Source organism: Meleagris gallopavo, chromosome 8 (assembly GCF_905368555.1).
Source record: "Meleagris gallopavo chromosome 8, MGAL_WU_HG_1.1, whole genome shotgun sequence".
In the NCBI taxonomy this organism is placed as follows: domain Eukaryota; kingdom Metazoa; phylum Chordata; class Aves; order Galliformes; family Phasianidae; genus Meleagris; species Meleagris gallopavo.
Window position 1 is genome coordinate 19,937,711 of NC_139411.1, and position 16,356 is coordinate 19,954,066.

The window sequence follows — 16,356 nt, forward strand, 5'->3', positions numbered from 1 at the left end:
TGCAAACACACTATCTGCTGGTCTCAATATCAAGCTTCATGAATTCTAACATTTTCTAAATGATTTCTTGGCAGCTCATCTAATTTGTGCGTATGTCTGGTTTCGTAAGTGGACAACTGTGTTCCTGAACTGTGTTCCTTAAATGAACTAGCTCAAAGGAACAAGAAGGAATATTTTTTATTTTTGATAACTTACACAGTTACAGGTACCTAGAGCATTCTTTACTGTCAGTTAGGAGATGCCATTTATTTTGAGTATTGCAGACTTCAGTACATAGTCTTTTGTGCATATTCTTTTGCACTTTTTTCTGGAGAAATTCTTTGCTTTTTGCCAGAGATGGAGTAGTGTATCTTGTAGCTAAACATTGTTTTAATTAGGTAAGCTATTGATAGGGCTCCTGAAGGGAAGTAGTAGAATTCGCACATTGAGATTTTAAAATCTATTTTTCAGGTATGCCCCTCATGCCAGTAAGCCAGGATGTAGCATGAAAACCTGGTGCAGTATCAGTGTGTTATTTGCACTCCTCTGATGAAAAAGGGGCATTCAAAAGCTGACCTGGATACAGACCATTTTGCAATGGATTTGATGAATGATTTTATGTCCGAAAGAACACAGATCTAATAACTGGCACGTGTGCCTTTAGCTCCTGACAACAATGGGACAGGAATACCTACTGCCAGGAAATGACTGACTTGCCATCCTGCTTTGATTATCCAAATCCTTATCAAGATAATGTATCTAAAGCTGTGCTTGGTGTTGACCCTCCCCACTGCTAATTTCTGTGCATTTGTTTCCAAAGCTTCCTAATTCTTACCAGCTGGCAAGTATAAATCCCATCCCAGTAATGAGCTGCCTTTTGTGTACAGAGCACTGATTGAGATCTTCCTCAAAGATATCTACACACACAATTTGCCCTACTGTGATTACCTACAGGCTTTGCAGAGCCTAGGCAAAAAGTCAAAAGCAGGAGTTTCCTTTGGGAAACGTAAGTGCATACAAATTCTTATGTTTGTCAGAAGAATTCTCATTTATTTGTAAGACTACAGAACTCAGAAAATGCACTGTGTATTCTCTCGCATGCTGGATAACATATTTATCACACAGTCATATTCGTAACTGTGTTATTTGGAATACAAGTATGTATATGCATGTTACCCAAGTATGACACAAATAGATGAGAAATTGAGCCTTGCAGTGTCTCTGCACTGTTCAATGTGTGGACTAAAATCCTCTTTCTTGCTTTAGTAGGGATCCAGTTTATGGAGAAGGCGGCCAAGAAGAGTTGCTTCCTTCTCCAGCAAAGTGAGGGTCTGTGACCTGAAATCCAGAGAAGTGTAGCTCCTGTTTTGTTGCTGTCTGAAACTCGAGCTCCTTTCTTTAGCTGAATAAGCAGCATTGCACTGAAAACTAGAGAAGTGCAAATCCCATTACATAGCACCCTGAGGCTGGGCTTCATGTTACAGATGTAACATGCTCCTCTGCTTGTTCAGAGAAGCTGGGGAGTGAAGGTGGGGGGAGAAAGGGATCAGTATGCATTGTGAAAGAGCCTCTGTGAAGATGAAAGTCTCAACAACAATTTCCCTCAGGAAGGGGAAGATGAAATATTCAATACTACCTGATAATTAAAAATTCAAACCACAGTCTTATGAAAGAGAGGCTTACTTCTATCTTTAAACCGTGAGGATTTTAAAGTCTTATTCCTGAACATACAGTTAGTGACTTCTCCCTCCTGGAAAAACCTAATGGTTTCTCTGGTTAAGACTTGTGGAGCAGGGCCCAGGGATAGCTAACTCATTTCAAAGCCAAGGCAATCTTCAGGCACAGGATACCTGTAGAACCCATGCCCTACAAGAATAATGGTAGACTGTTCTGGCAACAACCTGCAACTTATTCTCTGATATCTACTGAAGGGCAGACAACCCAGTGGCTGAGATTGAAGTCCAGCAATCTGCTCCACATTATCTACTCATGAGTCACTACTGAGTTTATCTGGACAGCTCTCACTGATGAATGAGAAGCAAATTTGGGTCACAGAAGAAAAGAAAGGTTATTCATAAGAATTTTCAGTTTGAAATAAATTTATGTCTGTTGCATGCAGCTCTACTGTTCAGAAGTTTAGCAGTATTTCTCGCACACCAAAAAATGCATTACAAAATAAGTGGACAAGTAGCCCAAGAAACTGTTAATCCAGTTTCCATTATGCTTTGCAAACATAAGAAAATGCTCTATACTGTTAAATATAAGATATAAATTTTTAGAAGAAAAATGTACTGTGCATTGAAAATTACTTATACTTATGGAAACGCGTGCTTATTTACACACATATACAGAAGTCTGAGAAAAATGTATCTGCTAATGTTTCCATGGTACATTCTTCTGCATATTAACTGCATTGATCGCATTACAATTTTACATCTAATGTGTGTCTAATGTTATCAGAATGTTAACATATACGGCTGAAAAATACTTCCCTCATCACCTCTGAGAAATTTATGGACCCTGTCATTCACCATTGGTCTCACAGACTGTAAACTACATTACCGCATGGGTGGAGACTCCTGTGGTGGTTCCTTAACTTGGAACTTGCTAACCTGGTGGCTACCTACAACACCTGATTCTGCTTCATTTCAGATGGCTATTCCTGTTGCAGGAACAGCACTGAGAGCAACTGGGGAATATTAATTTTACCTCCTCCATTGCCAAGAGAAAACATGGTTATCTTCACACCCCTTCTGAAACAAGAAAACTCCACAGTCATCAAACTAGCCTAGTACTTGTCTGACATGAGTCAGTAGAGGAAGACCTGTCTGAAACTGAAGTAATGGTCGTGTTGGAGAGAAGCACGAGAAATCACCTGTGAAGTCTAAGGTGAAAAAAAATGTAATGAAATCGGCAGCTTAGGCTATAACTATGCAGGCAATGATTTTATTTCAAGAATAGGCATTTATTTCCTCTCAGTTAGTTAAGAAGTATGAAATTTGTCCTGGGAAATTACAGCTACTGATACAACATACAACCGGATCTCTAAGGTTACTACTAGGTTACCATTATTGTCCACTACACACTGCACGGGTTCTCCAAAGAAGAGCACACACATTCTAATATTCAGGCCTTTTCCTCATAGCGTTTAAATGTGCAGGACATCCAAGAAGCAGCTGCCTCACATTCCAGAACAGTAACACTAATTTTTGGACACTAAAGAACAGATCATAACCAGGACAAAACTAATTCATGGAGAAGGTAGAGCTTTCTCAGAGACCAATTCAGGTAGGATGAACTAAGACTTGTTTACTTTCAAAGGTTAATTCCAATTGACCTAGGATCTGAAATGGTAGTAAAATCCCCAAAGTTCATTCCACCTCATTTTGGGCCAGTGCACTATTTACCCAGGCTCCCTATATAGTCAGTAGCAAGAGATTATCTTCTGAGAGCAATGCAGGTCACAGGTGAGCTGGGTCATCTTCATGAGATGCCAAAGACCATTCTCTTTAAAGAGTCACATGCCACTTTGATAATCGCCTTGATGAGCTGGCTTGCTCCTCAGTGCTTTAAGTAAGGGAGGTGAAATGGTGCACCCAGGTATGACCTCAAACCTCAATACAAACAGCATATGACACAATTACAGCAGCTGTACAGAGATGTGTAAATGTGTACAGAAATGTTTGTGTATATAAATTTTCTTAACAGCTGCTTTCTGCTTTAGTAGCTGCTAAATTAGCTGGAGCTTCAAGTTTTTAGAAGATCACGGTCATCGGATTCTTAATTAGTAGAGGGGATTTTATATTAGTATTCTCTCTGCAGTAAACTTTAGATAGCTCTCTAAGAAGTTTCTGTATGTTATTCTATGGTTCTATAGCCACTGCCCATGTCAACAGGTCTGAAGTACAATACCTTCTTATCAGCGCAGGGACGACACTACATAGTTACATTTATCCTTTGGAGGATAGTTCATAGGCGTCATACAATGACTTACAGTGATGCAAAAGCCAAGGATGTTTTTGGCTACACTTGTGATATATCCATCCACGCAAAGCAAACATAATGGACTCTTCCATTTTAAGTCAATCACTTGCACAAAGCAGATTGCCTGAATGTGAAACTATCCCGGATTAATTTTTCTAGATTACATCATGTGACATGTAAGTTCTTAAGTTCTTCAGAAATTGTGCCCTGCCCCAAAAAGTTTCTGTTTTGTCTGCCAAAAATAAATAGCAGAATACAACCAAAACATTTAAATTAGAAAGAAGTCTATGCACACAAAAGTCTTCCTCCAGGCAGAAGAAAATAGAATGGAGAACAAATGCACCTTGTGTGATTAGCCAACTGCATGGGATAAGTCATCTCTGTAAGATGCTGAGATACTGAAGTTACGGGAACAGAACAAAAATCTTTATTGACCAGGGTTTCTCCAGATTACTAAGCTTCTTTAAGGAATACATTAAGTATTTACAAAAGTGTAAGAGGAGACAGTATAAGAAGAAATAGCTGCTCAAAGAGGACTCTGGGAAGTGCCTGCCCCATTGCCACTCTCAGCTTCTTGCAGCTTTCTGCAAATACTGGTGTTTTTTGTTTTTTTTTTTGTTTTTTTTTTCAGAAGCAACTCTCATGTCAACTTTCTGTTTGCTCTTTTGCATTTGTGGGAAGAAGGAAAGAAGTCTTGCAGGGAACAACGTACTGTTCATACATTGCCTTCAGGAACTGTTAGGATGAAAATTCTAATGGCAATTCTTTTTAAATCTGCTTCTCTCCCCGCGGTAATCATTCAAGTGTAGCTCTTCCCTCTCTTTTTTCCAAGCTTGTTCCTCGTAAGTCGCTTTACCTCTTTAGGAAAATGTGCTACAATATCCTACTGCCCAATCCTCATTAATCTTACACATTGTCCTAGTACAACACAGAGAGAGTAAGCTGTTGTTGAGATAACTGGCTTCCATTAGCAAGCATGTGATTGGCAGGACGATAAAGTCTTTTCCCTTGCAGGTCAGCTGCTTTTTAAGAAGAGGGCAATCCTGCTGATCCATCTTTAAGTTACAGTCTCTCACTGAGTCCCAAATCTCTTGCCTTTTAGCTTTGATACGGTTCAAGCTTTCCCCCTTGTATCAGCCCCTACCTGTCATCAGCTCCTCTGTACCAAACAGCCAATATCAGGAGTTTGACCTCAGGGCACAATCCGGGTGGGCAGGTAAAACCTGACCACTGGACCTACTTCCTTATCTTTCATATCCTGCAATTCATGAAGAAGTATCAAATTCAAACTAAAAAACAGAAGCATGACCTTTTATAAGAACTTTCTGAAAAAGGCTCTGTTGCTTTTCTAAGTATTCTTGAAAAGAACTGTCATCCACCCTATTAAGATAGAAATGGATCACAAATAAGGAAGAGATGGAAAACACTGCAAATGCTTATGAAATGCTAAGTGTTATTTTTAATGTGCTCTTGCAGTACCTAACCACTTTTGGCAAAACATGCAATGATATGGTAAAAACAAAACAAAACAAATATACCAGACCTGTTTATATGTACATGCTTAGATTGCAACCTACACTTTTGCTGTTTATAAAGCTTTCAAAATCAATTAGACTTCCATGGGATACAGAGTGTTCTCTACAAAATGTTATTTGCACCAAGAGAATTCTAAATGTAAATTGCTAACATAAACTGACTGCTATCACAGGCAACATAATCCTTATTTACATGATATGCTCAACAGCTGGTACTTAATACATACAAAATATTATTTATTTCCCATAGCAAGTATGTGCATGCCCTGCATAGCTGCATATGCTTCTGCATAGCTGGAAATCACATTTTCCTTTGAAACAAGCATAGGCTCCACAGAGATTTATAATGCTCAGGCAGATGAAAGAAATGTTGCCAAAAATCTCTCAACATCCTCTCCCTTTAAGTAAATTGTCTTTGTACAAACTGGAAGATGTTTAGTCAGTTCTAACACTGATAATAAAAGGAGAATAAAAGAGAAACCAAAAGAGGAAGGCTGTTAGTCAAGGCAAGATTTGTACTTTGCCAGACTTAAACTATCAAATATGTTGAAGTCTGGTGCTCCTAATATTTAGGTATCTCATTAATGAATCTTACGGCCATGATCCTACATTCTTCTCAGACAGACCAGACTTACCCCATTGTAGATATTGTTCATTATGTTATGTTCCGCTAAGAATATAACGGGCAAATCTAGCTTTAAACTTTCTCATTTAAAAATACGCTTTGTCCTTTCTAATTATCAGGAGAAACCGGAACACTGTTGCCAAGGGAATTTTCCCTTCTGAAATGCCTTTCTATTATCTTAATGTGAAAAAGAAACTACCAAACTATTAAAAGAAAACATGTTCTTACTACATAGATAATTTTGCATTTCTACTCTTTTCTGATGACTTTGACAGACACATAATGGTGCTGAAAAATCTACCAGCATTTGCAGAAAGCTAAAGAGCCTCCTTGTGCAGCTAATGTTCCATTTCACTATTTAAATGACACTTTGTACTTGAAATTTTGTGAAACAAATTCTTCTTTAAAATTTACTTCAAGTAGGAAAGGTTTATGAAAATGAATTGCTGTGGTTGGATATATTATCAGAATTTAGAGAGCAGGGAATAGAAATGACTACATGAAATTAAGATAAGTTAACTTTAGTCTGGAAAACAACCTTCCTTTTGACAAGAACTGAGAAAAAGTGTTTCCAATAGTAAGGCACTTTAACTTAATTTTGGCATAGAATAAAGATCAGCTGGCTGGAATCAAGTGACTTTCTAACTTTTTAAAAAGTTAGAAAGACTTTCTAACTTTTTTAAAAAGTTTAAAAGAATATGTACTAAGTTAAGTAAAGGAAATGTTAAATAATACTATGCTTGATTCTACTCTCCAGGGAGTCATTCCCTAGAAAGGAACAATCGCCCAGAATGAAACAACAGTAACAGCACACCAGGGTAATGTGTATTCTTTCAGAAAAAAAAAGCATTGCAGGACCTTTACAAAACAGTCAGGACCAAAATTCAATGTTATATCCATGTAATAATACCAGTAGCACGGTGCCCCTTAACACCACCTTGAAAAAATAATTTTATAGTAAATAATAGGGAGTAGTGCCACTAGTAACACTCAAGTAACTGCTTTTCAAAACCAATTACATGGGAATGCTAAAACATGAAAGGTTCTCGAATTTAATAACTCCAGCATTGGTCAAAAGGGGAAATAAGTAGGATAAAAAACAACAACTAGTGTCTTACTTGTCTGAGGTCGATGAAAGCTAACTGCAGGGTGTCTCCCTGGAATCCTGGCACAGGCTCAGAACTAGCAAACACTGCAAGAAAAAAAATAAAATTATGGATGTCGATTTTTTTATAATCTAACATAAAAATTAGCTGTATGCATTATAAATGATAGTTAACATTAAAATGAAATCAGTTTGATGCAAATACATTACAACTATTTAACCCACCCTAATTAAAAACAAAACAACACACAAACAACTTTCCAAGAACAGTACCTTTAGGAGGACATTTAGCTTACAATTCTAAACCAGCTATAATCTTACAAACATTAAAGCCAACAACTTTACATTTTCAGCCTGAGGTGAGTGATTACTGAGGTATTTTGAAATAACACCAATTCCATGCCTGTCAACATATTTTCAAACATCTGCTTTTGTTACAGCATCTGCTCTATAAAACCCCACCTCTATCCAAACAGCAATAAAAGACAGTAAGGCGGAAGCTTGTTCAATGTGTGAACAACAGGTGGAAAACTCTAAGTGCCACAGTCAGAACAGAACTGAAATATCTGTTCATGATAATGAACTTCTGCTGTTCTTGAACCCAAAAACAGACTGACAAAATTGGAAGGTAAAGGTATCACCTAAGTACAAAAAACGGTAACACATATGAATTAAACAAACTAGCTATTTATTTAGGTTAGGAAACCTCAAAGATTTTCAATCTTAAAAATTAACAAATTTATTATTTTAATTTCATATGCAATTTGAAGGCAATCAAAGAAAAGTCAATAATCTATAAAAGAAGGGTAATGTCACAGATTTCTGTTATAATTAAGTAAAAACAGTAAAATTAAAAATTCATTAAAACTACAAATCCCCAAAACAGTACATCATAGTTAAACTAATAATGAAGAAATACCAGAAAGCATTAATGCACTGTAAAGAAGGTCAATGGAAAGAGAAAACAACAAAGCTTTGCATCAGCCTCCTCCTTTGTTCATATCACAGAGAGCTACCAAACTAAGACTTCAGCAGTTTCCCACTTCCTTCTACAAAAATCACACAAACAGAAGCTCAGCAAAATGTCGTGACATTTCAGATGGCTTCAGGATGTACTCAAAAGAAGCACTGATGGGATGGAATTTTATAGCCCACATGTTGAAAACTATCCACATTCAGGCACTGCCTTTTCTTAAATGTAAAGAAGAAAGTAAAAGCTGTATGATGATAACATTTAAAAAGTTGGAGATCAGACACAACGAGGCATATGCTATGTAATTAGTAGTCTTATATATGATCAGAAGGCCTGCTCATGAACTCAATCCAGCCCTTCGGACAGCAGAACTTCAGTAGCCTAATAACCAAAGTCAAGGAAGTCATTAACTGTGTGCAAAAAGATGAAAAAGAAACTATCACTGATTTACTGCTTAACACAAGAAATAAAAGACAGTGAAATAAATGGAAAGAATTTTACAAATCAGAATACTTTTTCATAAAACACAGTACAATTATGAGTCTCATTCTTAATACAGGTTGTGCATAACAGAAATACAAATGAGGAACAAGTATAAATGTAAAAAATGTTTATTTGTAATACAGGCCCTTCAACAACGATTAAACAGAATAGTCTGAATACACTGTTCATTAAATCCCTATGTATTGCTGGAAGATAGATCTGCAATGGGAGGTGCCACTCAATAAACAGCTGGTGTTTTATGATCTTCTCTAAATACTGTCACTGATCACTGCTGGGGACAGGATGCTTGGTTAAAGGGAGCCTTAGCCTCACTCAGTTGGTAGTTCTCATGTTCTTATCCCAGTCACACACTCATAAGGGACATTTACAGAAAACACCCACTTTCTCATACATCCACTCAGGTAAGACATTCTATTTCAAAAGAGTTGAAGAGAATTTTTCTTATGCTTGTTGTCTTGAGCAGTCAACAAACTAGATATTGCTCATGCGGCTAATATAGTTGGGAATTTACCCTAACATTAAATAATGCAATATTTGTTTCACTAGAAAGTACCTACCACTCAGGTAGCTACAGAGCAAGCATGCAAGGCCTCAAACTAAATTACTGTATATGCTCCATTCTCTTCAATTACAATTTTCTGTTGTAAATTTATTTATGCACTGGGGGCATTCATGACAACAAAAATATTTATTCTTATACTTGGGACATTTTTGACAGGTAACTACAGCAGAATTTTCTTCATTATTAAAATTTTGTAAGTTCAAAGAGCAAAAAGATAATCTACTTATGGTAACAGTAAGACAGTCCCACTCCCTCAGCTCAGGGCTTTTAAGTTTTGCTAACAGTTTTACAAAGCTAATTAAATATTTTCTACTGCACAGCATTTTAGGAAGATATTTTAAGAACTGGATTAACATTCTTAAGGTCTTTGTCCTAAGGGTCCTTTTCCAGATAATAATGAAACATTGTCATATATAGATCTTTAAAAATATTTACCACCTACATTCATGTTAATCTTAAAGAGGATTTGGAGGGGTAGGGGGTTACTTGTTTGTTTACTTTAGCACGCATAAGGACATTCAGGAATTTTACAATATCTGAGAGTGAAAATGCAAAGATCACCATCAAGACTATTGAATACAAGGGCAAACAACTAACTGCTGGCAGTTTGAATTAGAAACTTCAATGCTTTCAGAAAAATAAGCTGAATATATGCATTAGATGAATCCACTCTTCACAAAGATATTATTAACCATTTTCCTTGCACTTTGTTAACACCATGTTGTCCTTTTCTAAGTATATAAGGCTGGATCTTTGGTAGAATGTGTGGTCACAGCACACCCAAGCTCCTCACTGTTAAGCACAGAAATACAGTTCATGTAACAGCCAGTTTGGAATTTACAGTAGGCAGAATCCAGTAGAAAAAGAAAAAAAAAAGATTTAACAATACAAAATGGGCTATGAGTTAACAGGTACACAAGAATGGTAAACATAAATGTTGCAAAGATGGCTTTACTCTATTTTAAGCATTACATTTGCTCTTCTCATTACATTTTGTATACAGGATATATGTGAACTGATATATATATATACACCTGATAGATATCTTACTTGAAAGTTTGTGTCTGCTAAAATAGAATTGAAGACATCTGTGAGTAGTAATGAATTTCTGTGCACTTCTGGATTTATTAACAGGTCCCTTCATTGTATTCTCTCAAAACACAATCCTTTGACTATCATTCATGTATGCTCTGCTGGCCTGGGAATTCAAGTACTTATCTTATTTTCTGACAGTTTGCAGCTCAATTACAAAAATTAAAATCAGGACCAGATTTTGGATCAAAAGCTGAACCAGGGCAGCTTTCCTCAGCGTCATATTATCAATTTTCAAGTCAAAGGCAGAGCTGCAACTGTATTTTTAAATGAAGAGCAGAGAATGGGTGAATATTGGAGCAGCCTTTGGCCACTTTGCAGCCCTGCTGGATGCTCCAGCTGTTCAAACAGGCTGGGGAGAGCCACACTGAGAGGGCCACCAACTGCCAGGCTCCAGCCCTCCCCCAGCACTGCCAGGCATCACTGCTTCTCCTGCTCCTCTGCTGCCATATGTGGCCAGCAGATGAAGGATGGTCTCAAGTGAGCCCAGTTGACCTGGCCTTGTAGATGGAAGACAGGCAGGTAAAGTGAGGGGCCTCTGGAGAAGAGAACTATGTTTTTTCAAGAGAAAACCAGATTTGAGATCCTCAACTTCTGGTATCTCACCTGGAGATCACCTCTGCGCATGCTCAACAGAGAGCGCATGGGTCAAGAATCCCACTTGCTCTTGGACACTGCAGCTCTCAATACAGTGCACTGGTTGGAAGGTATATTGCAATCTGCCTTGCACTAACTATCTGCTAATTGATGCTGTCCCAGAATTTCTTTCATCCTCACTGACAGTCAGAGTTAAAAACCTTCCCATCATTGCACAGACTCATGACTGGATGAAAAAGGAAGCTTACTCAATTGCCCCTCCTGCTACTTGATCCTTTCTCACACTTCAACTATATTAAAACACACACAAGTATTACAAAAGCTACTGATAAATTTTCCAACAATTAGAATTTCTGACCAGTCCTACTTAATAAAACACTGATTCAAGGTATCTAGATCTGGATTGCATTGTAAATTAAAGCATTATGTTCACTTAAATTGCAGTGCGAACTTTAAAGCAAAAGGAAGTTACCTACACTCGTATTTATAGAATCATAGAATCAGAATTGCTCAGGTTGGAAAAGACATCAAAGATCATCAAGTCCAACTCCAACCTAACCATACTACCCTGACAACCCCCCGGTAAATCATGTCCCTGAGCACGTACCAACTGGATCAAAAAAAATATATCTATTTCTGTGAAAGCAGAAAACACAGTGTAAAAACTATTTGTGTGGAGAAGAAGCCAACACATATTTGGATCTCTTCAGCAAAATGACTGGGTAATAATACAGCTGTGAAGCATTTTGTCCAAGTCAGAGAAATACATACAATCACTATGTAAAACAACATTCTACATAAAATTTTCATATTTTAAAATCTATATTAAATTGCATATAATATTTTATCAACATATTTTTAGACAATCAAAAAGATACTTCTGTATCTCCGCATTTCACAAATATCACTGTTCAAAGGCTTGTTGGATTGTTGTAGATTTTTGATTCCTTAACACAAACAGCACACATTCCCAAAGTCATCTCTGTGTCTAGAAATCTCTTGTGCTATTATTTACACCTTGCTTCTCATAAAGTGAGATACACATCTGAATTCCAAAGAAATGGCAAATGCCTCTCCTTCCCAACCCATTTTCTTCCTTTGCACACTGAAATGCAATGCATAGGCAAAGGCCATTCACTGGGTTATCTTCAATGGAAACAAATACATACACATATTTTTCTGAACACCGTTGTAAGAAATCAATTATCCTAATGGAAGATCATCATTAAGAAAGAATGACATAAAAAACAAAAGTAAAACACTGTTCTAGTTCATAAATATGTAGAGAGCGTGGAAAGTACTTCAATTAAAACAAGACATTCTGCAATCAAACTTATAGCTTTTGTAATGTTTGGAAGGAATATGCAAAACTGAAGAACAGAGCAGAACGCTCAATACTATTTTTAAATCAACCAAGAAGATCATTTGATACTACTGTTAAGCAAAAGCATCATGAAGATATACTTTCAGATTTTCTGCTCTGCCTCTTAAATTCAGGTACTTTTCATGGAAATGAAGTACAGGATAATGAATTTCCAGTGATCACCACAAGATAACCTCCTTCCCTTCCACCTTAATTTCCTGGAAGTCCAATTATCATTTTACCTGGCTACTACAATTCTTATAAATTTTAACATTTACTGACTTAACAGCTTATTAATAGACTGTTGGGTTAGTTATCAGACTGCTGATTGCCTTTTCTGACTACTAATCACATTTTCCTGCATTTATCTAGATCTCTCCCATTTCATACTAGAAATAATGAAAATGCAATGTTAAAAATCAAAACAAGTATCTAGAACATTGCCAAGAATGTATTAAAAATGCATCTTCAAATATTCAGAACTTTCTATATTTCACATGAATTTTTAGTTCAGAATGCATCTCAGTATACTCTGCCTTGCCTATAAGTAAAATGTCAAATCCATGTATACAATACAGTAGAAAACTACCTGATATTTGTGAATTATTCGCACACACTAAGCACTAATTGAAATGTCTCTGTTGTACCTATTAATCTCGAAGTGTCAAAGAATAAAGCTGGGAGAGAGTGATGAACAAGAACATAAATCACAAGCATCACAGTGAGGCCTGGAATGTGCCTGTGATGGACCTTATGAATGAAACTGCAATAGCAAAGCAGTCTCTGAACAACACCCAGTGCCAATCCCTTATTCCACAGAATCATAGAATCAGAAGGTAAGACATCATTTACTGCAGAGTATTATTTGGTCAAGCTGCCATAGTTATCTTTAAGCATCCCAAAGGGTTTCTGTGTAAAACCATTTTCTTTTTCTACTATGCTTTAAAAGCACTGTAAAAAGAAATAATTGAAGTTTAATCTATTTGCAGTAGTACATATTTCAGACATTAGAAACAGAACAACAAGGCAGAGGGCAAGCGCTCTCTGCTATTAAGCTGTTTGTTCAGAAGGCAAATGATTGTGTAGTGGATGAACCAGTTCAGCTTGTCTTGGTGAACAATTCAGTATCAGCACTATGAATATTATGCAATTTGCTTTAACAGCCACGATCTTTTCTTAAAATTGGGAAAGCAGATGAATGCACATGCGCATATCCCTACCCATCTACTAGAAAAGAACACTTACATTTGCATTATCAAATGCACTAAGTATCAAACATCGAAACATCATCTGTGGCCAACTTGTGCAATCACATCCTAAGACAAATCTTAACACTATGATCACAAATATTATCGGTTGTTCCGAAAGTAATGCCTCTTATTTAGAAACTACAACAGATACAAAGAGTCCAAAATGGGTAAAAACTCTGCTACGAAACACTGTTTTTCAACATAGTTACCATCATTAGTTATGCATTTTCACCAGCCGTGAACAAGAGCCTGCATGCCATGCTTGTAAACATCTGCATGGCCATCCAGAGCATGGCTTGCATTTCACACTGTTGTTGCCTCTGCTGAAATGCACCACCCCCACCTCACTCACATCCACTGTTTGGTCTCCATAAGCATTCAGCAAGCATTGACTAATGTCAGTGGGTGCCATTTTTTCTGCATGGAGGAATTCAGTTTCACACTTCTGCTTCAAATGTACTTCCATGTCAGATGCCATCGTATCCGAGTGCCCCTCTGCTGCCATCTGTCACAAGGCAACAACGCTTAAAGGAATACTGGTGGGAAAGTTTAATCTCTATTGCCATACCACCAACATTCACTCTGATGTTGTGGGCCAACAGAATAAAATTTGATGTGTTACTTTTGGAGTAGCCCTTGTATATTTTTTTCCAAACAGATCCTGATAATCCTGTCAGTTCACCTCATGCACTGAAAAGCCTTAAAGATGCAATACAAAGGGCCTGTCAGAAAGGTGCCTTCATCTCTTGCTGCAGAGTTTTAAATGGAATGTAACAAATAGAGCAGGAAGTGGAAAGACATGCATGTGGCCATCAAAAATTTCCATTAACTTTGCCCCTGGAATCCCACAAGAATCCTTTGTGATGCTAACTAAATTGCTTGAAAACAAATTTCCAATTTCCCATAGCTGGCTGTTAATTGAGCAGACATCAGGTTTCTTTTTCATGTGTGCAAGCTAAACGCATGAGGATACACAGAACTGCCATGTTCTAGAGAGGTCGCTAAAATCACTGAGATCTGTGCCTCAAACATATAAGGGGAAAGATAATTTGGAGAAAAAAATACAAAACAACAACAAACAGAGCATGAGAAACTAAAGATATACATTAAAGAAGTCCTAGCGAGCCTTTTTAGTGAACCTCAGCCATCAACTGCAAAAATAGGCATAAAATCTACTCACATAACAACGTTATGAAATTACTTCCTTAATACAGAGTAAAAGCTTACCTTACAGTGGTGAATTCCATGTAAAACATGGGGAAATTAATCCTGTCATCAGTGCTAGATTCAACCAGTTTTATTACTATAAAACTATATGCTATAATTTTGAATAGTGAGTTGATGTCTATTAAATGAGCACTACCACTCTGCACAGTAAGTAAGCATTGGTTCTAGGAAGGAGAAAACTACTCTTTGTAACAGCACAATTAAAATCTGTATTGTAATAAATCATCTCAAGTGGAAAAATTAAAATTTCACAGACATTTTACTTTTTTTTGTGCTTAACTTTACTTTTTATGTAGTATTTCTGGTCAATTTTGTGCTAAGCTATAGTCTTTTTACTGGATGTAGTGATTATGATTCCATTAGGAGTAGCAACAGCTGTATACTTCAATCAGATACTAATGTTTAAAAAAAACCTCTTAATTTTTTCCCAAAATTGTTAGCCTACTTACTTGTAAGTACTTTTAAAGGAAATTGTAATTTAATCATATTAAAAACAGCAACAAAAAAATGGCAAAGCCTTAGTAGATTATAGAAAAAGATGGCTATATGGTCAACATTAAATACTTTCTTTTGTAATTTTAAGACAGACATAGGAAAGAATATCAGATCATCTACTTACATTCACACTGTATCACATCTAAATTAAACTGCTGAATTGCTCCCATGCTTATTTGTTTTAATTCAGTGTCCAGTAGCATCTGCATTAGAGATGTTGAAAGATGCTGGCAGGCTGACATGCAAGCTGTCTGGGCCACTTTTCCCTAGTAGAAAGAGCAACACATTTTTAGATAGAAACAAATGATATATTACTAAGGAACAGCTTATCTGATTTGATCTTATTATATGCTCAAAGTCTTAATGATGCAGGACTTAGATTAGAAGAAGAATGATCACACTTTTTGCTGTTTCTCTGGCCTGTTAGCTTTGTTTCTATTAAATCAATTAGGAAACTAAATTAAATGGATGTCAAACAATTATTCATACTTCTTCCAGAAATCCAACAGCCTTCAAGAATACAAAGACATTTCCACATAAAAAAGAGCATAATAACAATATAAGCTGTGGATGCATGGGTATAAATTTTTTATTTTTTTCACTCAGAATAAAAGCAAAAAACTGTATCAACCTGCTACATATTTTTAACAATTGTCATTTAAAAAAAAAGAGATATTAACCAAAACCACTGATTTCAATTGGGGCATTTCTCATAGCAGCTTACGCTAATCATGGACATCTTAGTTGCCTGAACTCCATCTCAAAGATTGTTGATAAATTATTGAAAATATTCATGATATTCATCATCTTTTTGGGTGCTTAATAAATCAGTGCTGTCAGTAATCAACCATATACAAAATGAAACACAGCCCTCTGCTGTACAGAATAGAAATAATTTTTCAATCACAGTCTAGTTAGTAACATTTCTCTTTACAAAGCATAAGTAATTGAGACTTTTTCCAGACCAGAGAACAATAAAACAAATCACAAAAATCAGAAGTTAATTTTGCAAATTATTAACATTTTAGTATATAAAATTATAAAAAATATGGAAATTCTGCTATA

At 36.5% G+C, this 16,356-nt stretch overlaps 1 protein-coding gene across 7 annotated transcripts in view; it reads right to left on the reverse strand.

Moving 5' to 3' along the window:
- EXOC6 (exocyst complex component 6) overlaps positions 1–16,356 on the reverse strand; it is an 87,940-nt gene that overhangs the window by 16,271 nt on the left and 55,313 nt on the right. For all 7 annotated transcript variants that reach the window (XM_085229009.1, XM_085229008.1, XM_085229010.1 and 4 more), the window contains 2 exons: positions 15,416–15,557; positions 7,242–7,315 (listed from right to left, as the gene is read on the reverse strand). In XM_085229009.1, the coding sequence (XP_085085135.1) occupies positions 7,242–7,315; positions 15,416–15,557 (216 nt within the window). The remainder of the gene's footprint in view (positions 1–7,241; positions 7,316–15,415; positions 15,558–16,356) is intronic.